Source organism: Miscanthus floridulus, chromosome 19 (genome assembly GCF_019320115.1).
Source record: "Miscanthus floridulus cultivar M001 chromosome 19, ASM1932011v1, whole genome shotgun sequence".
In the NCBI taxonomy this organism is placed as follows: Eukaryota; Viridiplantae; Streptophyta; class Magnoliopsida; order Poales; family Poaceae; genus Miscanthus; species Miscanthus floridulus.
Window position 1 is genome coordinate 4,620,342 of NC_089598.1, and position 26,969 is coordinate 4,647,310.

General features: G+C 46.4%; 6 protein-coding genes and 2 non-coding genes across 8 annotated transcripts; 5 read left to right on the forward strand and 3 right to left on the reverse strand.

The window, feature by feature from the left end:
• Window positions 1-2,853, forward strand: LOC136529013 (protein MODIFYING WALL LIGNIN-1-like). The gene is made up of 3 exons (XM_066522033.1): window positions 1-297; window positions 1,546-1,751; window positions 2,287-2,853. Exons 1-3 carry the CDS (start codon window positions 202-204, stop codon window positions 2,609-2,611), a joined length of 627 nt encoding a protein of 208 aa, XP_066378130.1. The 5' UTR covers window positions 1-201; the 3' UTR covers window positions 2,612-2,853.
• A 99-nt stretch (window positions 2,854-2,952) lies between these two features.
• Window positions 2,953-4,236, reverse strand: LOC136529014 (gluconokinase-like). The gene is made up of 4 exons (XM_066522034.1): window positions 4,096-4,236; window positions 3,769-3,811; window positions 3,525-3,604; window positions 2,953-3,389 (listed from the first exon to the last, which is right to left on the reverse strand). Exons 1-4 carry the CDS (start codon window positions 4,124-4,126, stop codon window positions 2,953-2,955), a joined length of 591 nt encoding a protein of 196 aa, XP_066378131.1. The 5' UTR covers window positions 4,127-4,236.
• Window positions 4,237-4,639: 403 nt separating this feature from the next.
• LOC136528827 (uncharacterized) lies at window positions 4,640-8,321 on the reverse strand. Its single transcript, XM_066521816.1, has 8 exons — window positions 8,010-8,321; window positions 7,366-7,474; window positions 6,919-7,034; window positions 6,693-6,812; window positions 6,494-6,583; window positions 6,083-6,216; window positions 5,566-5,830; window positions 4,640-5,127 (listed from the first exon to the last, which is right to left on the reverse strand). Exons 1-8 carry the CDS (start codon window positions 8,262-8,264, stop codon window positions 4,975-4,977), a joined length of 1,242 nt encoding a protein of 413 aa, XP_066377913.1. The 5' UTR covers window positions 8,265-8,321; the 3' UTR covers window positions 4,640-4,974.
• Window positions 8,322-9,559: 1,238 nt separating this feature from the next.
• On the reverse strand, window positions 9,560-9,631 carry TRNAH-GUG (transfer RNA histidin (anticodon GUG)). The gene has a single exon. It is a non-coding gene; the product is annotated as a tRNA-His (tRNA).
• A 63-nt stretch (window positions 9,632-9,694) lies between these two features.
• Window positions 9,695-10,286, forward strand: LOC136525418 (uncharacterized). The gene is made up of 2 exons (XM_066518411.1): window positions 9,695-9,996; window positions 10,069-10,286. The coding sequence occupies exons 1-2, from the start codon at window positions 9,900-9,902 to the stop codon at window positions 10,284-10,286; spliced, it is 315 nt and encodes a 104-aa protein (XP_066374508.1). The 5' UTR covers window positions 9,695-9,899.
• Window positions 10,287-15,690: 5,404 nt separating this feature from the next.
• On the forward strand, window positions 15,691-17,044 carry LOC136525193 (cilia- and flagella-associated protein 91-like). Its single transcript, XM_066518183.1, has 2 exons — window positions 15,691-16,214; window positions 16,423-17,044. The coding sequence occupies exons 1-2, from the start codon at window positions 16,123-16,125 to the stop codon at window positions 16,919-16,921; spliced, it is 591 nt and encodes a 196-aa protein (XP_066374280.1). The 5' UTR covers window positions 15,691-16,122; the 3' UTR covers window positions 16,922-17,044.
• A 4,573-nt stretch (window positions 17,045-21,617) lies between these two features.
• On the forward strand, window positions 21,618-21,689 carry TRNAD-GUC (transfer RNA aspartic acid (anticodon GUC)). The gene has a single exon. It is a non-coding gene; the product is annotated as a tRNA-Asp (tRNA).
• Window positions 21,690-21,921: 232 nt separating this feature from the next.
• Window positions 21,922-26,969, forward strand: LOC136526908 (ruBisCO large subunit-binding protein subunit beta, chloroplastic-like). The gene is made up of 14 exons (XM_066519481.1): window positions 21,922-22,051; window positions 22,944-23,098; window positions 23,199-23,324; window positions 23,662-23,799; window positions 23,881-24,219; window positions 24,320-24,554; window positions 24,632-24,801; window positions 24,884-24,961; window positions 25,078-25,149; window positions 25,546-25,650; window positions 25,762-25,854; window positions 25,941-26,033; window positions 26,429-26,552; window positions 26,739-26,969. Exons 2-14 carry the CDS (start codon window positions 22,946-22,948, stop codon window positions 26,750-26,752), a joined length of 1,740 nt encoding a protein of 579 aa, XP_066375578.1. The 5' UTR covers window positions 21,922-22,051; window positions 22,944-22,945; the 3' UTR covers window positions 26,753-26,969.

A 26,969-nucleotide genomic window follows, 5' to 3' on the forward strand; every position in this document is an offset into this window, starting at 1 on the left:
GGGCTATGGCTCTCCTCTCGTCCTCCCCCGGTCGGACAAAAAGCCGCTAGATTTTCTCGTCCTCTTTTGCTTGCTTGCGGTTGCGGGCAGCGACCAGCGAGAGACCTGTAGCCTTGTAGGGGAAGGAGGACGTGGGGGAGGGAGGGAGAGAGAGGTTGGTGGTTGTTTGGTGGACGAGCGGGTAGGGGAGTAGGGTGGGAGATGGAGCGGAAGGTCGTGGCGGTGTGCGCGGTGGTCGGCTTCCTCGGCGTCCTCTCGGCGGCGCTCGGATTCGCGGCGGAGGCCACCCGCGTCAAGGTGCGTCTCGCCGCATCCCCTCTCTCCTGCACCGGCGCGGCGGCCGGGTATGAGCTGCCCCGTTCCGTTACGTTCCGTTCTTGAGTACAGTACGCCGGTACGGCGATGGCCTTGCCTCCGAGTGTTAGATCTCGGTCGCTCCTGAGCGCGGGACTTCTCGGCGGAGGAGCGGTCGGCAACTGGGCGCGCCGGGGAGCTGAGTCCGCTGCGGTACTCTAGTCTAGTACTGTACTACTAACTGCTGTGCCGGAGAAAGATTATTATGCTTGTTTGGGGCTATTAATAGGTGATTTTCACGCTTGCGCGTCGAGGGAGTGGACGGTAATGATCCTGAGTGTACCTAGCCGGTATGACCTAATGATGCAACAAGGACTCGAATAAAACCTTCCTTTCTTTTAGGTGTAATATATGCTGAGAGCCGAGGTGAACGAAATCTGTGAGCCAGTGGCCTTGTCGTAGAAATAGAAATGGTTGGTTGCCATAGTGTGAGAGCTTCAGAGTGCTTCATTGGTTTGATCTTGGTTGCAAGTTGCAACTGATCCATCCCAAGTGATTCGAATCAATCAGGATCTTCCGTCATTTTTTATTGCCTTTTTGTTACCATTCTTCATCTTTGGCCTTTGGGGTCAGGACGCCACATTGCCTTAGGTTTTCTTGCATATTTGTTTAGCTGCATATACTACCTTGATAGAACAGTTGTCCAAGTTTTTTCTTATCTCACTCTTGATGAGATAAAGGGCAGACCTAGTGCCGGAGGCTCCCACATGAGTGGGGTGTGGGAAGGGAAAAACCGAGGCAAGCCTCCCCCCTGCAAAATCTGCAGAGAGGCTGCTTGGAACCCGCGACCTGGTGACTCAGTGAGACAGCTCTCACCACTGCACCAGGCCTGCCCTTCTCACTCTTGATGAGATAGCTAAAATCATAGGCGATGAGGCTGCATGTCACCTCTGCATACAAATCCTAAGACACATGTTTATCATTTTTTTTTGCTTCTTTGTGCTATTCTTCTAGATTAAAATGCATTCTTTGTCACGTCTATCGGACACATTCATGTATGTTTATGCCAATTTGATTTTGTCTTCAACCTAACTTACCATTTTAGAATCGGCAAATTTATTAATAATTGACTGTTTCACTTTATATGCTCTAAATATAGGGTCTGGAAATGGTTGTCATTCTTTCGCTAATAAATTGTACCTATATTTGTGCCCATGTCCAAATGTAACGTTCATCATGTGAATCATGCAGGTTTCGGATGTTCAAACAAGTGGTACTCCTGGTAAATGCATATACCCAAGAACCCCAGCCTTAGCGCTTGGTTTAATATCTGCCGTCTCTCTTATGCTCGCCCAGTCCATCATAAACACAGTCGCTGGTTGCATCTGTTGTAAGAGGCATCCTGTTCCCTCAGACACTAACTGGAGTGTAGCCCTGATTTCATTCATCATATCCTGGTAACATTCTGGTCTTGAAGTTTATGATCTGTTTTGTTCTTTTCTCATATTTTGTAAACCTTACATAGCCTTTTAGTGAATTGGTTTACCAGTAATAATGGATGTTGAATGTTGTTATGTTATGTTGAACGTCAAACTACACCTGAGTTCTTGGCTGCATTTGACTCGTTTCGTTATTTTTATTTTGCATTAGTGAAGCAACCATTATAAAGAAATAGCGTAGCATTGACATATAAAGAGTCACATCATTTTCTTAAATACGTTCTTTGATCTAGTAGCTGGCACACTGTTAATTGACTGATGTTTATTATATTCCTTGTAAGCCACGAATATGAGTAGTCCACATGCTGGATCCATATAATAGCTTTTGCATAGATCCCAAGCTTATAGTACCTGCAGTGAAATTCTACGTCTTCCTAGACAAGGATCTCATTAACTTGTTGGATTTAGTAACCGGTGATATATGTGTTTCTACTAGTTGTCTAAATACCAGATTTCGCTAATGTGCTAACCTAAGTATTGCTAAATTCCGCAGGTGCACTTTCATTATCGCATTCCTTCTCCTGCTGACTGGAGCTGCCCTGAACGACCAGAGAGGCGAGGAGAACATGTACTTTGGTAGCTTCTGCTACGTCGTGAAGCCAGGGGTCTTCTCCGGGGGAGCGGTGCTAGCCTTTGCCAGCGTGGCGCTGGCCATAGTCTACTACGTCGCTCTGTCATCGTCCAAGGGTCCTCCGCCGACGTTTGCAACCCCACAGAACCATGGCATCGCGATGGGTCAGCCTGTGATCCCGCAGCAGAGCAGCGAACCGGTGTTTGTCCACGAGGACACTTACAATCGGCGGCAGCAGGTCTCGTGACCACAATCTGTGGTTGGTTCAACAGGTCACCCTAACCAGGGTACCTGATGCAGTTGTGCTTGGTCTGTATAGGTTGCAGGTTAGAACAATAGCAGTCACCATTGCTGTTAGGTAGACTCAGTTTTTTTCCCTTTCTTTCTACCCTCTTGTTTATCGAGCTTGTTGATCGAGCGTGCCTGTTTCATCGCTATGGATGTTTGATTCTGAATGAACTGGGTAATGTTGAAGAGAGCTTTGCATCATGTTCAGAGTTTGTCTGTAAACGTGGAGTTTCTTTATGATGGGATGAATGAATACTGAATCATGAATGAAATTGCATCGCATTCGCATTCAGAAACAAGTCAAGAAGGGACTGTCGACGCCAGCTCCTCCCTGAACAGAGCAACGGTGTCGAGGACGATGTCGCCGGGACGCACCGTCGTGGCGTCGAACTCCGTGACCCCCTCCGTGGCGTCGATCTGCAGCAGGTCGAGCTGGCTCCGCAGCAGGCTCGCCGGCATGAAGTGCTTCCCTTCCGTCGACCTCCGCAGCATCCTCTCGGCGATCACCTCCGCCGACGCCCGCAGGCACACGAACCTCACCCTGCAGGTGGCGTACTCCCCCGGCTCGTAGCCGCGGTCGGCGGCGCGGAGCACGTCCCGGTACCTGAGCTGAAGCGCCGAGCAGCTCACGGCCACGTCCTCACCGCCGTCCAGCCGCTCCCGGATGGCGTCCCGGAGCGACTCCAGCCACGGCGCGCGGTCCGCGTCGGAGAGCGGGATGCCCTCGCTCATCTTGGCTGGGTTTGTGCACAAGTTGAGAGTAGAGGCCAGTTCAGCAGAAGTTCAGAGATGGCAAAAATGGCAGAATGCCAGAGGTTTCAGGTTTCAGAAATGTGATGATGTGAATTGCGTGGTGGGGTGGGGTGGTGTACCTTTGTTTGCCTGGGAATGGTAATCGTCTGCTTCGATGAAGCTGCAGCCCAAGGCTTCGGCGAGCATTGCCGCGACGGTTCTGCGAGTTCGCAGGCAAGAAAAGAAAAGAGAGATTTAGTTTATAAGGACTGTCACTGGCAGAACGCCGGATGAATCTTGCCGATTTGTGCTATCTTTAAGCAATCTCGACAGAATTCTTGAAGCATGAGCGCAGAACAGAGTGAGGAGGATGAAGTATCTTACGATTTGCCGCAGCCGCTGACTCCCATGACCACGATCGCTAGCCCTGCAACCCAAATTTTCCCCAAAGAGAAGATCAGTTAGCGTTAGCAGTCACCCAATTGCAACCTATCCGGCTCTTGGCTGTTCATCGCAGCAGGTACTGTCAGCTCAGGAGTCAGGATCCAGATCGCGAGCTTGCCTAGTACGTACGCACGAACAGCCGCTACGCGAGCAACGAGCAAATTCCAGACTGAATCTTGGTTGCTATTTTTACTTGGAGCACGCATGGAGGATGCAGCCTGCCGGCTCTGTAAGGAGCAGGCGTGGAGGCTGTGCTGTGCTACTGACCTTGATACGCGAGGGGATCGGAGCCGGCCATGGCGGGCGCTCCACCTCCTCCTCCTGTGGATTCTCGAGTGGAGGACTCGGGAATGACCAGGCGAAGAAGCCGACGATCAACAACATTTTCGTCAGGTTGAACGGGTCCATATTCTTCGCCGTGTTCGGCTGGGGCTGAGCCAGCCCCTCACATGGACACTGTTCCAACGAACCAGCCAGCAGTACTTCTCTTTCACATAAACGAACCAGCAACGATACAAACCAGCCAACCGAACATGCTCCCAAGTCGCTGACGTCATCTAGAATGCATCCATTTTAAGACGGAGGAAGGCGTACAAATCCACCAGCATGCAGTTTTATTTTCTTTTCTTTGAAAAAGATCACAAACTTTTTGTAGTTTGGTTTGACGGACATTGTATTTTGTTTCCATTAAAAAAGACCTTTACCTTGGCTGATAAACCATGACTGAAAATACCGTTGACTGATTGATTGTGAGAGAAAAATATTGTTCGTTGGCTGAAAAAGTACAGCTTATAAGCCAAGCGAACAGGGCGGTAATTTGGTTTAATGATCATTGTCTCAGTATCATACGACTAGCAGAGAAGCATGAGCCGTACATGAAACTGAATACTGGCGATTGCCATCTGCTGTCGCTGACTCAGAGCTTATCACACACAGCTTGTCCAACAACTAATCTGGTGCTAACAAAACATACGGGGGTATCTCAAAGTCAATTATAAACAGAACATACGGTGCCCTACCAAGAAACATATCAACGTTGCATGAGAGAGCAGGTCCATCTGATCTAATGACGATTCTTTGGTTTAATTTTCCAATCCAGTCAAGCCAAAGCGGGCGCATACCAACAAAGTAGCTGCCAGACTACGGCTACTTCCTAAACAACCCTGAGCTCTGGAGCGCCTTGCAGTACTCCGAGATGACAGGGGACTTCTTCACCATGTCCCAGATCTTCGCTGAGCTTCTCAGCCAGTCGCGCTCCGAGAGGTTCTTCGAGAATGACCTCGCTGGCCATGACAGGATCTGTAGCCACACGAGTGTTCACGTCAGACTGACTCGACCAGGCCTTGAAGAAATGTGCCAAATAGATATTACAAAGGAAGTTTAATGTTCAGCAACAAATATCTTTATTGGAATGAGTTCCAATTGATTGGATTTTTAATGTAACCTTAGCTTCTCAGAATCAACGAAACCAGTCCAGTTAAAAGCAGCAAACCAAGTAATGCTTCTCATGATTTGCTAGAGTACAGGTGTCAAGGATGATTAGATGAAACTCTAGGGTTTAGGAAGGAATGGCTTGCCCAGACTTATTTACATAAGAAAATGTTGTGTTAGATTTTAATAGAATCTTAATCAGTCAGTCCCATGTAACTGACACATTTGCGAATCACAAGCTAGGGTTTGTAAGTCTATTGAATATTCCCTTCCTATTATGCAAACTCCTCAGTGTAGCAACCATACCTGATCACGAAGCATCCCTAGCATGCACGAGTATGTTCCATACTCAAACTTTGTCGAGTTATCATGTCCTCTCAGGGGAAGGAGAAATATGTCCTGCCGACCGGAGGTTAAATCTTCAACTTTCGTGCTTGAAGAAACCAGCGAATCAAAAGCTTGACCTGTTGCATTAGAGCTCCCGATTCTAAAAGAGGATGAGTTGAAGTGCTTCTCGAGAGTTTTCCTTAGAAGCATGAGCTTTGAAGGAGAAAAATCTTGTCCCTGCAACCTGTTCAATTAGAAAGGCACAACAATGTAAGGTTCTTAGATTATTTAGAGCAAAAGAGTACAGGGCCAATTTAGGTGTGGAAGTATTACATTCTTGTAACACAGCAAAATAAATGCTATTTTTAAAAGGAAATAGTAAATGCTTTTACCAAGATAGAAAATGCCATACATCTCTTTGTTCAGCAACATAGAAATGAGCATATAATTTCCCTTAAGTAACAAAACAATGATCATGTCAATGGCTAATTCTCACCTAGCATGCACAAAACAGAGATCAGAAATATAGTCTTCACTGCCCAATTGGTCTTCATTTTTGTTTTCCTTGTCTTGGGATGCTGATGACGTTAACACGGATGGATCAGGTATGTTGTGCTTCAATAAATCAACCTGTGAAAATGTATTTGAACATCCATTCAGCCTTCTGCATTACTACCAGGTCCCAAAAGCCAAGTTATTGTAAACTATTTGGGATACGGAAGAAAAAATGTGATGGGAGAAACAGGTGTGATGGGATAGGATCATTAGAACGCTAGAACAACAGCTCAATTTTCTTGGAAATTAGGTGAAAACTCGGATCCTGAACCTACAGGTATAACTTCCTCTGTCTTCCAGACGGGCTAATGAAAGAATGACGGAAGGTACAAATTTAGAAGAGATAACTTACTGTAAGCATGAGCTCCCACATGGACAAATCATTCATCCCTTCTGACACGACCAACACTATATTACAAACAGATGCCAAGAAAACACCAAGCTACAGCAATTCCTTGCAGAATAACAGAAAATACCGATCAATTATTAGGTATTTCCAACGAACCAGCAGTAGCACAAGTGAGTTTCATAATTGTAAATACAGTCTTTACCTGGATTCCCATTAGTTCATGAGCTAAGTCTGCTGATAAGGGTTCACCATTAAGGACAGGAATTGTGGATGAACCATCTGGCCTCAACATATCGATTAGAACAGAGGGACTATACACTGGCTGCAGGGCAAAAGAGGTTTCCTTTCACAAATTGGTAAGCAAGACACTGATAACCGGTTCTAGCATTCCGATTGCAAAAAACAGAATAAAATTAATGTCATCTCACCTGAGCGTCAAGGAGTATAACTCGCTCATTAGATATCCTGATGTCAATACCAGTAGTACAGTGTTTCCCCATCAATCTTGTTTCCTCAGTTTGTGTAGGAAAAGGAGGAAGCATTCCTACACAGAATGTTCAAAGGAAATGAGTTTTTAGGAATCTAAGATTTTGGTATTGAACAAAATTTGAACCAAAATAGGAGTGCTCTTTGTTTAACTTCTAAGCAGCATTCGTGACGCTAAAGAGGCTTTATAATGTGCATACTGTGGTAGATAAAAATCTGAGGACAGCTAGATATTGCATGGTGGAAACATTAAGAACAATGTCCATGTGATCAATCGCAAAGTGCATCAACAGAATAATCATTAGAAGTGCTTCTCAGTATAAGAACCAATGAATCTAAGTGATTGAACGACGCATAAAAGAGCATAACAAAGTGAAGTTGCATCTTACCAGGTGAGCTTGCATCATGTCCATATAGTTCATTCATGATGGTTGACTTGCCCACACCAGGTGGGCCAATTACCCCAATCACCATGAAATCATTGTTCTCGGTCAAATACTGCAAAAGCATGGTTGGGTTAGTAAGGTTTGAGGAATAATATCTATATATCTCATTATTAAAAAAAGAACACGTATCACTAACTTTCACTATCTAAACCCCATCCCTTCTAAATGCAGCACCCCCCGTGTTGCTCAATGGATCACAATTTCACATTAACATATGCATATATAAAGTATGATCAGTAGAAGCCAAATAACATATCACAGTCAATCAGTCATCATATGTGAAGGAAGGGCATCTACGGAACGATGAAGCACTAACAAATTAGAAACAACCCAGCGCTGAGAGGGAGGCTTACTTGATTGAGAACTAAAACCAACAAATGCAACATTCAGAAAGAAGTACCCACAATAATAATGGATTAAGCTAACAAATAGACTGACGAGACCTAAAGCTAGCTACAGTTGACACGGATCAACAAATCCAGTGTTTCCATCGACCAGTGCACCCTAACAACTTCCTAGCATCGAGACCCCAACTGCTGTGACGGCGAGCAAGGGCGCGCGGGAGCGGCACGCACGCACGCACGCACCGGGAGGATCTTGTCGGTGTGGGCCTCCCACGCGTCGGAGACGAGGCTGAGCGACCCCGGCTGCGGCGCCTGGCGCGCGCGGCCCCCCGCGCCCCCGCCGCCGTCGTCGTCGGCGCCCGCGGAGGCGGCGTGCGGCAGCGGCGGCTTGGCGAGGAGGATCTTGGGCGGCGGCGGGGGAGGCGGGTGCTGGTGGTGCGAGGCGGAGGAGCCCCGGTCGCCGACGCCGCCGGCGAGCGGCGAAGGTCCGGCGGCCATCGTGCCTCGGGCGTGGGCGCGTGGGGCGTTGCGCTCTGCTCCAGTAGCAGTAGCAAAGCGTCGGGGGGTCCCTCTCCCCCCATGGAGGAGAAAAAGAATATTATGGGCCTGTTAATGGGCTGAATTTTCTTTCGGTCTGTTGTCTCTTTGGCCCACGCACGCACGCACTACGTTTGGGCCCGATTACTTCCCCTGTGCGATTTGTCTGGTCTCCGGCTTCCTCCTCCAGACAGCTCACCTCCACGTCAACGTGGGCCCCCAGCTCATCCCTCTCGTGTCTCGTCCTTCGTCTCGCCCTCTCCCCCAGAAGGCCAGAACCCTCCTCCCCTCCCCTCCCCTCCCCTCCCCTCCCCGCCCAACAGTGGCAGATGTAGAACATGAAGGAGAGCTAGTCTTTTCTTCTTCCTCTCTCTCTTCATTTTTTTTCTTTCCTCCACCTCTTCTTCTTCACCCTCCCCATATTTCCATTGATGCAGTGGTGTGTCATGCATGGACATTGGCAGTGGCATTTGACCTGTTGATAGATAGTGGCCAAATTGTAATTGTCTCGTGCGTTGCCCTATTAACCGAAATCAGCTGAAATAAGTTCGAAATGTGACAAGCCGAACACCCTGAATTTCATCTACCTCTCATTTTGTGCCTCTCATCTGGGTACAGCTGTAGCATCTGTTCGTACACACGCACGCTCACTCAACACACGCACACTACTCACACCATTCTGTACAAACAAACCTACAACTACACTCAGATCTGAAGACTGCGTCATTCTTGAGATCACCAAAATCCTCAGATTTCGTAGGCGACGAGCACATCACGATCCCATTGTGGCATCACGCATGAGAGGCAGACGCTTGGACCCGGTCCAAACGAAATTTATTTTGGGGGCATGCCCCGGTGAGACACCAGAGTTGCGATCCTAGGGATCGAACTCGAACGGGCAGCTCTCACACGGAGAAGCTAGCCACCGAGCTACGTGCTCGTTCTCACCTCCCATTTTGATGCAGACATGCAGTACACTTTTTTTTTTCAAAGCTGCCAGCTTGTATAGATAGAGATGATATGAAAAAGTTTTTTTTTTTCAAAACTGCCGGTAGAAAAAACTCAAGCTATAAAAGATATCTCCAAAGCTAAGAAGGCAAAAAAATAATAGTCATTTATTTCGAAACTGCCAGCTTGTATTTATGATAGAGGTGATACGAAAACTGGCTTGTATCGATAGAGATGATATGGAAAAGTTTTACAAAAGCAACGAGATGATATGGAAAAGTAAAAAAGAAAAGAAAACAAAAGAAGACTGTGGCTGCTGGGATTCGAGCCCAGGTCTCCACGGCCACAACGTGGAATTCTCACCACTAAACTACAGCCACTTTGTGTTAAGCTTGCTGTTGACTGCTTTCTTAATTGAATCGTAGTATGGCACACTTTGCAAATGATAAATATGTCTCGATGTTTCCTTATAATATAAACCATGCCTCATATGTGATATTTGCCTCTTTTTTCCTATCTTGCATTGCGCATACCGGGATGAATACAGTTGTTATTTAAGCATCTACTAGTAGTTTTGAGCACTTCCGTTCCCTGAACCTGCGACCTTTCTTCCCTGTATGTACGAAACGAAACTATGCAGTTTCAGCAATGTCGGCCAAGTACATCATCGCCGGTCTAGCTGCTTCCTTCGCGATCGCGTATGCTTCCGATGTCCTGGTGGCACAGAAGAAGGTTTTTGGAGGTAAAGGGTCATCGGTCAACTGATGACCTCAAGTTATCACCGCAAAGCACCTCAATAATCCTCACGTTAACATCCGTGTTACTTACATGGTGAGCAGGCACGACACCGAGGACGGTGGCGGACAAGGTGTGGTGGCAGGCGACGGACAAGAAGTTCCAGGCGTGGCCTCGCACCGCGGGCCCGCCGGTGGTCATGAACCCCATCAGCCGCCAGAATTTCATCGCCATGGATCTCAAGCTACTGTAAGCATGAGGTGTGATGTACCCCAGCTCCTGAACCACTACCTAGTCTGAATAAAACAACTTTTGCCCAATGCAAATTTGCTTGAGACAGTGTCGTCCTGGAGCCGGGATGGTAACGGTAGCCTGAACTTTTTGCCCGTGCTCACTCTGTCTCTGGTGTCCTGTGATCTGTGTCGGGCTGTTGGCGCTGAATGAAAGGAATATGTGCCTTGTCTACTGACGCAACAGATTTGGGGACACCTTTTTCAGCCACAGGCTTCCAGATGCCCTTTCTCTATGTGAAGAAAGAACACTGCGATTTTCTCGATGCGCTTCTTCAGAGATACTCGCGCATGTCTGCGTGTCGTCATTCAGAAACGCACGCTGCTTTTGGCCTCGTTTAGTTCGGCGCGAAATCGGCGCCGGCAGAGTTACTGTGCAATTTCGTTTGTATTTGATAATAATTGTCCAAACGTTGACTAATTAGGCTCAAAACGTTCGTCTCGCAAAGTACAACCAAACTGTGCAATTGATTTTTGATTTCGTCAACATTTAGTACTCCATGTACCGCAAGTTTGATGTGACGAGGAATCTTCTTTTTACATAGTGTCAAATTCTGGAAATTGGGGGAACTAAACACCCCCTTTCTCGAGCTCACGATTCGGTGATCCGCAACGAGGTGAGGTGAGGTGAGGATGGGATGACACGGCTATAAAATCTTGGTAACTTTTGTAGCCCCAACACCTGAGCCGTCACTGCCTGGTCTGAGTAAAACAGTCCTTCGTAACTTTTGTCTAGTTCAAGTCAGGTTTAATTTCCCCTGTCTGGAAGAAGAGAGAGAGACTGAAGCACCAGCATATTTGCTCGCCTGAGAAGTGTCATCAACGGTACACTGAACTGAACCTTGCTGTGTAGCCTGAACTTTGTGAGATGCCCGTGCTCACTCTCAGCCTGTTCTGTTGGCTGGTTCGTATCGTTGCTAGTTCGTGAAGAAGTACTACTAGCTGGTTTGTGTGAGAGGAAAATACTGTTCCGGCTGAAAATTTACGATCGTTTACGACAAGCCGCAGCCAAACGAACAGTCCGTGGTGTCTAGCGAGCTCTGTGTCAGGCTGAATGGGTGACATGTTTTGTTATTTAGTCGCATGCACCAGCCGATTCAACTCACCTTAAATGTTTAAGTTGATAGAAACCAACCAATTCAACTTAAATATTTAAGTTGATGGAACCGTAATGCTTGGTTGAGGGCGTTCGTCCATCCGAACGCTCCGACCCGTGTGGCATGATGATGAAGAAAAAAAAAGAGGGGCGTGGCCCGCACCCATCTTTTCCGCGGTCAATGCGTGGGAACGCATGCGACCACTCGTTCAACGTGGGGTGCATGCGGCGCGCGTGGCTCGTGCATGCGCGGTGACCAAAGAGAGAGAATGACCGGCGTTGGAAATTCGTGAGAGGAGCGTGGGGGCCCGCATCTCCATGCGCCATTTTTTTGCTCTCGTGACAGGTGACCGTGGGCATCGAACTCCGCGCAGGCATCTGTGTTTCAGGTGTATATTTTGTATGTTTCATCCGGATATTGCATGAGTTTCATCTAGATGTTATATATGTTGCAATGACAATACACGTATGTTGCAAGTGTATGTTTCAAATGTTTCGGTTGTGTTCATTTGGATGTTGCATATGTTGCAGTTGCTATACGCATATGTTGCAAGTGTATGTTTTAAATATTTCACTTGTTTTTAGACATATGTTGCAAGCTTTTTATCTGAATGTTGCAAATGTTACAACGGCTATACACATATATTCCAAACGTATGTTGCAATTTGTTTCACCTTGTTTCAGTATGTTGCAGCAAGTGTTGCTCCCCACGCACTCTGACTCGCGGGCACGCACCCAGCCAATGCTGCCTATCTTTGTCATGCGGATCAGCTCAACAGTCAGACGTATACGCAACGGGCGATCAATGCCCAAACGGTCGAGCAATCCCTGGTCAAAGTGCATTTGCGCATGAAGAGCACCAGAGCGGCCCAGCACTCAACGGACGCATAACCAGGCACCCTACATCACCAGGCGGCCCCATGGTACAGCATGCAGGCCAGGTAACACATGGGTATACGTGTTGTGCTCCCTCCCTCTCTCACATGTAGCTGGGCGAGCCCCATGCACGTGCTCTCCCGTACGAGCGCAGCAGCAGGCGTGGGGCGTAGCAGCTAGCAGCAAGATAAGGCGCCTGTTCTAAAAAAAATGCAAGAGAATGTGTAGGGCGCATCAGGCGTAGCAACACGTCGGTACGCGTAGCAGCATGCGCGGACGTCCGGGTCCATCCAGACGTCCGAGGTGCTAGAATGGTCCTCGGTGGAAAGGAAGGACAACTCCCTTTATACTTCAACCGGCTCCACACTAATCAGCGAACGGCCGCTAGTTTTAATCCCTTTATACTTCAACTGGCTACACTAATCAGCCAACGACCGCTAGTTTCAATCCCACAACTCCACGACTTTTCTTTTTAGGAGAAAATATTTCTACGACTTTCTTTTTTATAAAAGTTACGTACGGTGTTGATTTTAAAACCTGTCGTTGGTCCCGTAACCCGTAACTATTCTTTTTATGAAAAAATATTTTTACAACTTTCTTTATTTGACTTATGAACATGAACTTACCACCACCGCTTATCATGGCTTTCTAACTTTTTTCCATAATTTTTATTTTTTGAAAAGATACAAAGTTATACTCATAACTCATGTGCATAACATTTTTATATGACAATTTGTCACCATAACTTCTCAATCTAAAATAAGAAAAATGGTTGGATTAATCTGAAAACATGAAAAAACAAAGAAAGAAAGGAAAACAAGAAATGAGAAAAAAGAAAAGAAAGAATAAAATGAAATGAAAAAAGTTATACACCACGTGGGGCGACATTCTCGAGTAGCCTCTATAGAAGTAGTGGACAATGCGCTGAAAAGACAGAAAAAGACAAGTGGACCCGACAAGAATGCCGCACACCCTGCCTTGAGCAATGTCCTCTAATCAAGCGCCCCGGTAGTTTATGCTGGTTTGGCTCATAAGCTATGACTGAAAGTACTGTTGGCTGGTTTGATGTAAAAAAATATTGTTTGTTGGCTGATAAGCTAAGCCAATGAACAATATTTTTTTACATCAAACCAGCCAACAGTACTTTCAGCCATGGCTTATAAGTCAAATATGACTAAGCGAACAGGCTGAAGATTTGGGGGTCGTGTGGGTATTGGGCTCACCCCATTCGATCGGACAGCCAAATCGTTCGTTTCAACTTTCAAGCGAAGAAACGCGAAACTAGAATTAGGTATTTCAACTATTCCTCTCTACCCTTTTTATACATTCAGTACGTGGAATTTCTTTTCTTACCAGACGACTCACAATTTGGATTTTTGTTCCCTTTATATCTGTTTTTAGTTAATTCAATGGTTTTTTCCATCGCTTTTCGGAGTGAAAGTCTATTTTTTAATAGGAAAGCTATATATTTCACAAATTCATTGCTTCCCGGAATGAAACTCTATTTTTTTATTGAAAAACTATATATTCCATAGAAATATTAGGTTCCCTGTAAGGTTCTTTAACCTTTTCAATAGCAATATAAGTCTCTGGGTTTTTTTTGAGCTCAAAGTCTCTAGTTTAAAGAATTAACTTTCTTTTGGAGATCAGGCTCCCTTGGACTTCAAACACGTGGATAAATATGAGCGAATAATAATAATTTATCTTATATTTAATTTAATTGTGCTAGTCAATGTTTTTTCTCGCCCCCTCCCTCGTGGCTCGCTCAAAGCCATGGTACAGTAGCTAGGGTTTCACAGCAGCCTCCTCCATCCCACATCCTCCACCTCCCCATCACACCCCACAGCTACCGTCCCGTGTCCCACCGTGGTGTGCCACCACCTCCCCTCATCTCGTTTGCGTGCTGCCGTCGCTCTTGCTCTCGCCTCCACGCCCCACAGCTCGATCTCCTCTCGTCCTCCCTCCGCGCGTCGCCGCCTCTTCACCTCTTACCCCCACCGAAGCTTCACCGCCTCGATCACCAGAACCCTAGGCAACAAGGTCGCCGCCGGCTCCATCTCCGACGAAGCCGCTCCATCTCAAGCTCATCTGCTCCTCCTCGACGTCCTACCTCGCCGTGGAGGCCAGACCTGCTCCGAACATCGGCTCCCCCTTGCCCTTTGCACCGGACGTCATCCCCATGCCTGCTACCCATGGCGATCGCACGCCCCTACGCGCGGACCAAGATGTTACCAAGCAAGAGGGGTGCTAATGACACCACACAATTCTCCAACAAGAACAAAAGAAGTTACAATTGTAACTTGCTTGGGAAAAACCAATGAATTTGGAGCCAGCTGAGCAAACAAGTTGCATCGAATCTGTCAAGAAGTGTTGCCTTATTACTTGTTTTCACGACCAACAATGGACGCAGAATACTAATGGAACAATTGTGTGGCATAGCCATAGAACGCCGGAGCGATGCCACGAGGTTCGTGACATCAGGAGATTTGGTTAATGGTTTACCTTTGGAAACCAAGATCGATGTACACTGTGAAAAGAAACGTTGTCGTCGTGGGCCCGCGTAGCCCGGACTTTGCTCGACCGTGCTTGTGTCACCCGCACCCACGCGGGGCCCACGCCGCCCAAACGTCACCTGCGCGGGGACTTCTCGCGCCCCCTCTCGCTTCCCACGCACATCCCCCACGTGCAACACCCGATCTACTTTGGAAACATCCAGATGCAACATACAAAAAAAAAGACAGATGAAACACTTGAAACATGCATCTAAAACACTTGCAAAAACAATTAAAAACCATTGCAAACATCCAGATAAAACACTTGCAACATATATGTGAAACATATGCAACATCCAGATAAATACACTTGCAACATACCTATGAAAAAACAAATGAAACATTGTAGATATAAGCTTGCAACGTACGTATACAACCATTGCAATATATGCAACATCCCGATCTACTTTTGCAACATCCATGTAAAACAGTCGAAACATACCTCTAAAGCATCTGAAACATCTCAAATGTACTCTTGCAACATACATCATGTCCTGGTGCGGTCTCCTCCGCCGTCTGCATCGGGGCACCCCAGCCGTGGCAGGAGGCGAGGCCGGAGGACTTCCGCGCCAAGGTCCAACGCTTCTCCTTGCGCCGACGATGTCGTCGAGCGGGCGGGTAGTGGAGCAGGAGTAGGGTGAGGGCTCGAATCAAGGATTTACCTAAATATATTTTACAATCAATGATGCTTATGTTTTATTATCTAATTAAATTAAAAGTTTTGCTCATCTATAACATAATACGAACAAAAAATATAAAAAAATACTATAAGCAATTGAATAGTTTTTTAGCGTTATAAATGTTAGTACTTTTTATAGAATTGATTTTATATAGGTGTGCAGCGCACTAGTCTCTCTGCTAGCGGAACAAGAAGCCCTGGGGGGAGAGAGAGAGATAAAGCAGCGCAGATTCGCTGACTTGATTTGCAGAGAGCGGGTGGGCGGTGGCACGCAGCCAGCGGCGTCGCCTAGGCAGCCGTAGCGGGCCTCCTTCCCTCGCCCCTCTCTGTTTCTTGCACCGACCGAGCAGAGCAGCACAAGCCTGCGCGGCTGCGCCGCCGCCCGCGCCCTATAAAACTGCCACGCCCGGGCCCCGGCTCCCCACCGTGTTGCCACGCCATTGCCCACCACCCGCGGCACTCTGCAGTCTGCACACGTCGCCGCCCTCCCTCACGCAGCATCGAGAGCAGAAAACAAAAGGCATCCGCCGAGAGCAGGGTTAAAAGTTTAAAGGACTGTACGGACAACCCCTCCGTTCTCCCCGGTCCGTTCCTCTGCCGATCGAAAGTCTGTGTTCAGTGCGTACACAGCAGCTGCTTGTCCATGGCCACGAGAGCTCTCGCCGCCGCCGTCCCTGGTCGCCGTGCGGCCGGGCATGGTGGGCTAGCCGTTCTCTCCTCCGGCTCCTGTTGCAGGTAACAAGACACCTCTGCTCTCGGGATGGCCGGATCCATTCATTCTAGGTTGGCGATCCATGGAGGCGTCTCGATTAGCCCACAGACTCTGTTTTCTGTTTTCGCCTAGGATCTTGCTTGCGCCTTTGCAACCTTTCTTGCCAGTGGCAGGCAGCACCTAGTTCATACTGTCACCAGTGACAGACATGTCGGCGTCGATCTTTTGCAGGCGCGGAGGAGCAGTGCAGAGATTCTCCCACAGCACTGCCGAGCGGGAGCGGGAGCGGGAGGGCCACGGCGACGCCGACGCCGACGCCGACGCCGATGCCGATGCCGATGCCGACGCGACGGCCGCCACCGCGACGCAGGTGGAGGCGGCGCTGAACCGCAAGAACGTGGAGGCGGTCCAGGGGAACCGCTCCGCGACGCTGGTCGCGGCCGACGCGGCCGAAGCGCTGCGCGGCGTGGGCGACAGCGACGCCGCCGACGCCGAGGACGCGTGGGTGCCCGACCAGGAGACAGGCGTCTTCGTCCCGGCCGACGGGACGTCCGGCGACGGCGACGGGAAGAACGGGATTAACGGAGCCGACGGCGGCGGCGCGCGCGGGCAGGCCGGGCCGTCCGTGCTGGACCAGGCGGTGTTCGTCCACGAGGAGGACATGGAGGACGTCGAGAGGCCCGCCGTCGGCACCGTGGACGTGGCCGACGCTGACGCCGGCGCCAAGTGATGAGCGCGGTGGCCGTGTGGCTTGCTGTGTCCTCTGGCCCGCTGCTGCGACTGGCAGGGAGAGTAGTTTGTAGGCTAAACAAGCTTTCTAGCTTCCTGAATCCTGATGGATGGAATAAATTAAATTTCGAGGCTCCTCTTTGTGCGTAAGTGCAGAGCTCCATGAATTTGCATCACAGCGCACACTAGAAAAAAATTATCAAATTTGAAGTTAGCACGAGGGAGAAAGACCAGTTACAAGTTTTAGCCAGAAATTAAAAAGAGAAATTAGAGGTCTTCAACAATTTTAAATTTTAATTTTAAACAATATTTTTAAGTAGTAAATGATCTCAAATGAAAAAGTTTTCAACTACAAAGTTGAATAACTTTTTGAGATCTACAACTTTTGTTTTGGGCGTTTCTCCATCTAAGGCCCTCTGAAAAATTCAAATTTTAAACGTAATTTTCGTTAGATAGATTGTTTCAAATAAAAATATTTGGGCATCCAAACGATCTCAAATTAAAAAAGTTTAAACTAAAAAATTGTAGATCTCGTTGAGTACTACAACTTTGATATAAAATTCGTCTTCATCAGACATCATATGAGAAACTTATGAAGTTTTTTTTTACAACATATCATTATCGGTTCAAGCCACGAACCGATAGTGATAGTATCAGTGTCGGTTCTTGGCTAAAACCGACAGTGATGACCCAATATCACTGCCGGTTCTTGGTTAAAACCGATAGTGATATGAACCGACATTGAATACCCGAATATCAGTATCGGTTGGTCCTATCACTATCGGTTTTAGCAAAAAACCGATAGTGATGGTCTATCACTGCTGGTTTTTTAAAATTCGGCAATGATAAGATCAGCAGTGATGTCCAATTCTGTAGTAGCGTTTTGAACTACAAAACCTTCCTAGCGCCGGCTGCTTATGTGAGCACCGACGCTTTTGTGCCAAGCGCCTGCCAAAACATACAAGGCGGCAAAATTAGCAGGAATTGCTGTTAAGCGCTGACCCAAGCACCAGCGTTGTATGTGGCCTTAGCCAATGAATTCTATTACGGTAAGCCTAGCGTCCGGACGTCCGGCGCTGGCCTGCGTCCGTACGCGGCTTCTGTATGCCCGCGCCTGCATCCCGCTCCCACCGCGACGTACGCTTGAATCAAAATAAAAAAAAACGCGGCGCAGCAGCTCCCTCATCCCGCTGCAGTTAAGGTATGCAGACTAAAATGCAGTTAAGGTATGCAGACTAAAAAAACCGCTCCAACTCAATGGGTGCTGCCTAAACCATCTTTCCTTTTTTGATGATCTCACTGCAGTTAAGGTATGCAGACTAAAATGCAGATGAAACTGAGCATGATGATTAACTGAATGGGTAGCCTGCATAAACTCTCTCTCTTTTGATGATCTATCTCGCTGCAGCGCTAAGGGATACAAACTAAAATGTAGATAAAAAAAACTATTGGACGGAGCCTGATGGCATGGGAGGGAGGACGCTGCAGCATATAGCAGCTCGGTGTGGTTCTGTCAATTGCAGCTGGAATCAAATAGATCGTCCTGCTTGTGTGGAAGCAGCAAAAACATTTGGTTGTAAAAAAGTTAGAAAAATGTCACAATGTACTGGCACACACAGAATGATGGAGGAGCCATGCCCAAATCGTCATGCGCATCTTATCAGCGCGCCTTTGTCCCTGTCGTCACATTAAAAACTTTAACACGTCCATCAGCCGTCCAGGCGAGCTAGCTGAGGACGACGAGTGCAGGCGGAGTCCAAATTTAGTTTAACCGACGTACGCCTCATGCATGGGTCTATAAATAACACAGAGGAACCGAGCACGCCGGGGACGGGGACGGGGAGGTAGAGGGAGAGGAGAGAATGGCTGCGGCTGAGCCAGCAGCGATTCAGATGCAACACACTCCCACCTCAGTCGTCACTGTAGACATTGTGATTATCATTGCTGCCGGATTCGCCGCTATCGCCTTCCCAACAGCTGCCTTGGTGTGCGTTTGCTGACGGCGCCACGTCATCGTCCCCAGTCGACAACTCCCGCCAGCAGTACTCTATCTAGCTAAATAAATAATAAAGTTAAATATAGTCGGAGACACAGCAGGCTAAAGGCGGACCCAGTCCACCAGGAGTGGGGCACGTGCCCCCACTCAAATTTTGGGTATGATACATAAATTTTCTAGAAATATTTAAGGATGGTAGAGTGGTACATAATTTATGTGACACAAAATTGATGTTAATAGGCTCGTATTAAGAAAATACTTGCATATGACTATACTTTTGGATCACATATCATGTAAATGAAATATTAATAGACGAATCATATCTATTTGTCCTAACTAAATAAAATACGGTCAGAAAAGAAAAATGGATGCAATACTTACTACTCATATTAACAAGCTAGGAACACTATATTCTAATTAGCACTAATCAATTTTTTCTTTCCAATTTGCCTCTATTCATAAGTTTGGTATCTCACGACCATGTTTTTCTCGAGCACTAAGAGATCTAGCTAGCTGGGGTGATAAATATAGTTGTCAATATAGCGAGTGATCATGTGCAGCACAGTGCATGCTCCTCTATAATAGCACACTGCTTTCTCAGAGCTAAGCTAGGAGGCGAGCACGAGCACACGCCGAGGAGAGGGAGAGGATGAGGGAGATGGAGACACCGGCGCCGACGGCATCGATGCATATGCAAGATCAAGATAGTACCAGCGCAGCATTCACGAAGGAAGATAAAGTCGTCATCATAGTCGGAGCTACAATCGTCGTCTCCGTCGTCGCAGCAGTACTGGTGGCCTGCTTGTCGGTACCAGCTAGAGGTGGAGCTCGATGGCCTCCGCGCTGCTAGCAGCAACGGCGACAGCCCAGCCCACAGCAATGACAGTATGCGCACGTTCATCGTGCACTAGCCGAGCGCAGAGTCGTCGTCAGCAGCAGGAGGAGGGGGGGCATGTGCCCCGACTCAAATTCTAGTTTTTTAAAGAAAGAATATGGACTCATTCGTGTAGATGCAGAGGTCCATCAGTAAAAGACTTCCTTCATAGGATCCATCCCTCTCCTCCACCTCCTATAGTCCTCCATCCCCATCCGGTGGTGGCGTGTCCCTCAAATCTCCCTGGCTGTCCGGCCTTCGATCCGCCACACATCAGATGAACGGGGGTGCTGCTCTTCTGTTTCATCTTCCTGGCTATACGTAATCGTCTCCGGCGAGGTATGTATGTTGTATTGGTGATCCCTCTCCGGTCTCCATCAAGTACCGATTGGCGTGTGGTTCCGTCCGTCCGTCTCTTACATGCATTTTACATGCTAGTCTCTCTCTACTTGCGTTGCTCTGCCCTGAACTGCATGCACCGATCTTAATAACTCCGAAGATCATCGCCAGGAATGGAGTCTACTTTTCATTATAACCTAGTTGTTTGTGTCAAATGCCCATATGTCGGCCCGTTTATATTTGAGTTCTTGCTCATTTAGAGCGAGGCTCAATTTTGGTTGTGCTTAGCCACGGTTTAGGCGCCACTGTGATTCTTCCTCTCAGACGGCCTTTTAGCCCAAGTCTAATTAGCTACGCTTAGACTATATGGTTTGACCATGGTGTCTTCATCTACAAGCCTATTTTCAAGGCCAATATATAGTTGTGGTGACATATAGCGATAAAAAAAAACATAGTTGTGGCTTGTCCTAATGGATTTGTAGTTTCAAACTCCAAGTAATAAATATCTATTCAGGCTAGCTAGTAACTGTCACAACAAAATCGAATGTTAATTACAAGTATGTCAGGATATGTTTACTTATATTGTATCTTGTCAGTGATTTGTTATAGTGCTTACTACAAAATCGACATCTTTATTGCAAAATGATCCGAGAGTTTAAAGCAAAATTGCATAATGTCCTAATAAGGTGCAACTAGTTTCTTGAATTTGTACACATCAAGCTGTTATAGGAGCTTGGACATGAAGTAAGAAAGAATTTGGGAGAAAACTATGTTTAAATTCAGAAGAAAACACGGGCATGGTTGCCTAAATTTCATTGAAATTGGATAAATATAAATACTCTAGGATCACAAATTTTAGTAAAAGTTATTGAGAATTATCGTGAACGAAAAAAAAACACAAATCCCAAATGTAATACATTTAGATTCTGATATGCTAGTTGACCATCAATGTAGATCTAGTTCTGGTGTCGTCATATCACCAGTTCCAGGTTGTTATAACAGAGCTCACTCTAGTGACATGCGCGCCACTTCGCCACTCCTACACGCACACGCACACAAACACTGTCCTCTATGTATATTAAAAAGGTAGTGTAAAAACATGTTTGGCGCATACTACTCGTCATAAATTTTTTGTGCTCTTAAGTCGTTTGAAGTTAGTGGTTTTTAAAACCTAGCTGCTACTTTGACTCTAATATACGTCTATGTATCTATAAAATATAGCATACTCATATTTTTCATAAACTACATTGTCCAAAAACAAATGCACTTGTGTATCGGTTTCAAACAGATTGGAACTTAAACACATAAAAACACAACTTATACGGCACGCTTGTTTGACTTCCAATTCTTGCCCAACTAAAAATAATAATAATGGCAAGTCCAACTAAAAACAAATGATTTTGGTAGTCAATGCTAGCTTTCGAGCTGTTGGCTTCGCACAATTTCAAACAAAACAATTACATCAGATATCTAAGCATAGCCATCCAGGTCGTTGTAGTATTGTGGTGAGTATTCCCGCCTGTCACGCGGGTGACCCGGGTTCGATCCCCGGCAACGGCGTTTACTTTTTTTTCTTTTTTAATTTTCTTTTTTGTCGCCGTCTGTAGCTTCTCAGCCCAGGCCCAAGCTTTATTATTAGTTAGTGAGCAGGCAGGCCATACCTTCATCTTGGCCCATTCAAGAAAGAAAAACGCATCGCGTGCATTGTGGTGCTGCTTCGCTTCTAGACACTTCCACAGCGGTCGAGGCTGCTGCGCCCCTGCTAAACCCTGGCGCGTTATGTTATTTAACACCTCGTCCCTCCCGTCTGCAAACCCCTCAACACGCAGCTGCGACCCCAACCCGACCCTCCCGAGGCCGCCAGCCTTATCCTCTCCGCCTCCGCGATCCCCCGGCTCCAATCCATCCGCAAGCGCGGCAAGGTGAGTCCCCAGCCCGAGCTCCCGTGCTCCTTCCCCGCCCCCTCTAATTCGAGGCCCCTCCGCGCCCTCGGCGGCGTTTAGCTGCCGTGGTCTGATGATTCGGTGGAGCTGGAACTGGATTCCCGCGCAGCTCCAGTTCGGTGGGTCATGGGTTTCGTCGCGAGGTGGTTCGTGTTCGTCCGTGTAGATAGATAGATTGGATTGGTGGCGAGTAGGTTTGGGATGGGGATGGAGGTGTTGCTGTCTAGAGCTAGTTTCACCCAAATGCCGTGGGCAGTTGGGGGCTTGGGGCTCGTGAATCTCGCGGGGTCTGTACTCGTGCGACGTGCTGCTGTTGTTAGCTTGATGGAATTGGCACATTGGTTTCAATTCTAAAACATGGCGTTTTAGAGGTTTCTACGGTTCATGCTCAATCAGTGGATTGACTGTTGGTGGGGTGGATTGGGATTCACCTGTTCCATTTGTCTGACACCGTATATGTACATGCTTTGTGCATTGCCACTTGGGTAGCGTAAAAACGAAAATTCCAGCAATTGTATGTATGTATGTTAGGCTACCATTAAATTGTTACACAAGTTGGCAAAATTGCTGGAGTGTGTGAATAGCATCTGAATTTGAAGTTCTGTGGTCATGTGCGTCAGTGTGTATGTGTGTGTCCTTTCCATTTGCATCAGAGGTAGCGTCTGTCCGCAGCAGTGTGTAATCCACCATGCAATTTGGTTAGGTATTGATACCTCATTACATGCAGTGAAGGCAAAGGATGCTGCGTTCTATTGTTCAGTAAAAAAAAATGTGCTTCTGTTAGTTCATGCTTGCGACATGGCCAGGTTATGGATTATATGTTTGCTTCAATTGTTTTCTCATGCTAATGTGACTCCTGCTGCACATGTAGACATGGCTTCGACATTCGGTGCCACTTGTACAGTTGGCCTTATGGCTGCTCCAACAGGGAAGAATGTGCGCCTTCAGAGGAGGACTAACTTCAGAGTAAAAGCAGCCAAGGAGCTGTACTTCAACAAGGATGGCTCAGCTATCAAGAAGCTCCAGGTGAGCTTCACATTTATCATCTGGCGCTCTTTTTATTTATGATATGACAATGTGCTGTTGACCCTTAACCAGGCGCTAATCGGTTTTCTCTATATTTCAGACTGGAGTCAATAAGCTTGCAGACCTAGTTGGAGTTACACTCGGACCAAAGGGAAGGAATGTCGTTTTGGAGAGCAAGTATGGCTCTCCTAGGATTGTTAACGATGGTGTTACAGTTGCAAGAGAGGTACAGTGCAATGTTATCATGGTTGCACCTAGAATTTTCTTGCTAGCTGGTAAATTACATAACGCTGTCAATTTTTTTCATTCTTGTCATATGTGTTTTGCAGGTCATATTCTTATGACCCATTTAATGCATAAACTTTAGAAGATCAACAGAAACATATACTTGTTAAATGTTGTATATACAATATTGATGATGCACCATTTAATTTTACCATAATGTCATAATGATTGTTGCAAAATATTGATTTTTGTTAATGAATTGAGTGTGTTCTGAAGGCTTATGGGTTATCATGAAAGTAAGTTCATGTTGCACTTAAGTAATAATTGTTATTCTGTAGGTTGAGCTGGAGGACCCTGTGGAAAACATTGGAGCTAAATTGGTCAGGCAAGCTGCAGCTAAGACCAATGATCTAGCTGGAGATGGGACAACCACCTCTGTTGTCCTTGCTCAGGGACTGATTGCTGAGGGTGTTAAGGTGTGCCACTAGCTGCAATTTGTTGCTACTTGTATTGAATGTTGAATTATTGTTTTCGAAGCTAAATACTCTCTTTTCCAGGTTGTGGCAGCTGGTGCTAATCCTGTTCAGATTACTCGTGGTATCGAGAAAACAGCGAAAGCACTAGTTGAAGAACTACGTAAGTTGTCTAAGGATGTTGAAGATAGCGAGCTTGCAGATGTTGCTGCGGTTAGTGCTGGCAACAACTATGAAATCGGTAACATGATAGCAGAGGCCATGAGCAAGGTTGGTCGGAAGGGTGTGGTTACCCTTGAAGAGGGGAGGAGTTCTGAGAACTTTCTCTATGTTGTGGAGGGAATGCAGTTTGACCGTGGTTATATCTCTCCGTACTTTGTAACAGACAGTGAGAAAATGTCTGTCGAGTACGAGAACTGCAAGGTAACATGGGAAATCTGAGATATCAATTTGATTTTTTTGCCGTTTATTGCTTTCCTGTTTCAAACTATTAACGCTACTGTCTTTCATCTTCATTGTTCAGCTGCTTTTGGTTGACAAGAAGATCACCAACGCAAGGGATCTTATCAACGTTTTGGAAGAAGCCATCAGAGGTGCATACCCAATCCTGATAATTGCTGAGGATATTGAGCAGGAGGCTCTTGCTACCCTTGTTGTCAACAAGCTTAGAGGATCATTGAAGATTGCTGCCATCAAAGCCCCTGGTTTTGGAGAGCGCAAGACTCAGTACTTGGATGATATTGCCATCCTTACTGGAGGTCAGCTAAACTTCTGTTCTAGAGCATCCTTATGATCATCTATGCTCCTTATTTATAAGCATTCTCTGTGTCTGCAGCAACTGTAATCAGAGATGAAGTTGGGCTGTCACTTGACAAGGCTGACAAATCAGTCCTTGGAACAGCTGCAAAGGTTGTTCTTACAAAAGAGTCGACAACAATTGTTGGTGACGGCAGCACCCAGGAAGAAGTGACTAAAAGGGTTGCGCAGATTAAAAATCTGATTGAGGTCTGACCTTTTCCTGTTCTCTTTGCTCATTTGCTGCTCAGGTGAAAGTCTGAAAATCTGTTTTTATCAACCTAATTTGCAGGCAGCAGAACAAGAATACGAAAAGGAAAAACTTAATGAGAGGATAGCAAAGCTTGCTGGTGGTGTTGCTGTCATTCAGGTATTATCAAGTACATGGATCGCAAAGTTTGTGTTATTTGTTCAACGTTATTATCATCGATTCAGTGTTGTAAGTACGGTGGATAGCTGTAATTCATGTCTGGTGTTGGCTGACAGGTGGGAGCACAAACAGAAACTGAACTAAAAGAGAAGAAGTTGAGAGTTGAGGATGCGCTAAATGCAACTAAGGTAAGTTGTCAGAGTTATTAACCATTTTGTGCTGCCAGATTTGTATTTGTTTCATGAGGAATACTTCCTCTGATCTAGGTTTGTTCTAAGTCCAACCTTTCTAACTTTGACAGGCAAAATGTATAATAATATATAATCTTGAATTGAAAAAAAACATACATTGAAAAAGTAGTTTTCACGATAGACGAATTTTGTTGTCAATCTATGTAAATTTTTTGATATTATATGGACCATAGTTAATGTTTAGATAGTTTACTTACAAAAGACCTAGATGGGCTTATATTTGTGATTGGAGGAAGTAAGAATTAGTCCATATTCTTTCCTGAATCATTCTGCATTTTCTGCCGATTTTTCTTTTGGTTACATATCACTAAAATTGCTTCTTTCTCTTCACAGGCTGCCGTCGAGGAAGGTATTGTTGTTGGTGGAGGGTGCACTCTTTTGCGGCTTGCAGCTAAAGTCGATGCCATCAAGGATACACTGGAGAACGATGAGCAGAAGGTGAAAACATAATCAGTAATCCCTTAGTTCATTTGGAGGAGGCTACAGAGGACAGCCTTGCTATACTTGAACCATTGGGCATTCTGAACTGACATGCTTAACTGTCATTAGGTTGGAGCTGAAATAGTAAGGAGGGCCCTGAGCTACCCACTTAAATTGATTGCTAAAAACGCTGGTGTCAATGGCAGCGTTGTCACTGAGAAGGTACAGTTTGTTTACCGAAAATCTAACGCATGTACCACAGTTCACGGCATGGATCTGAATCTTATGTAAAATGTTTGCTGCACCAGGTCCTTTCTAACGATAACTTCAAGTATGGTTACAATGCTGCTACTGGACAGTACGAGGACTTGATGGCTGCTGGTATCATTGACCCCACCAAGGTTTGTGGCCCTAGCCCTATGGCTTTCCTATCCGTCTGCTTGAATACTAGTAGTTAGTTGATCTTGCAACTTCAGTCATCAATTCTTGTTCCCTACCATTGGGCTTCATTGCCATAACCAATCTGTCGAGTTCATTACCTTTAGCTCATAGCGCAATTCTTTAATGTAACCTACCTCATATGGATCTAAAAGAACTTGGGAACTGCCAAAGGTAAAGCAGCAGCAATAGCCGGTAAAACTGAAAACAGCAGTCCTTGCACATTGTTGGTGCTATGATTGTTACATCTCTTTTCCCAACTGGTCTTTGGTAACTTCTTTTAGAGGAACAATTCCTGACTGGTGTTTGATATTTCTTTTCCTGGAACAAAACCTCAAACCGCCATGAACTGTCGCAGGTGGTGAGATGCTGCTTGGAGCACGCTGCGTCGGTAGCCAAGACCTTCCTGACATCAGATGTTGTGGTCGTCGATATCAAGGAGCCGGAGGCCGCGCCCCTTGCTAACCCGATGGACAACTCTGGTAACTGACACTGCCATTGATGCTAGTTCTTTCGACATCCTGTGCATGTTCTAACCGCTGACACTGCCATTGATGCTAGTTCTTTCGCCGTCCTGTGCATGTTCTAACCGCTGACACTGCCATTGATGCTAGTTCTTTCGACGCCCTGTGCATGTTCTAACCGTTTGCTGTGTCTGCCATGCCCAGGCTATGGATACTGATGAGATGATATGGCCAAGCCGCAGTTGCCCCATGGGAAGGTGATCACCATATTATTTTTTTGGTAGGCGAGAAGTCGGGTCGAGGTAGTTTTCAGATATAAAAAAAAAGTGAGTTTGTTGTACGACCAAAAGGCGAAAATAAGTGGAGGAACTGTAGCCCAAATTTGTGATGTAAACTGGATGTTAGAGCTTCTTTAGGGCCCAGCCCAAGAAAGTC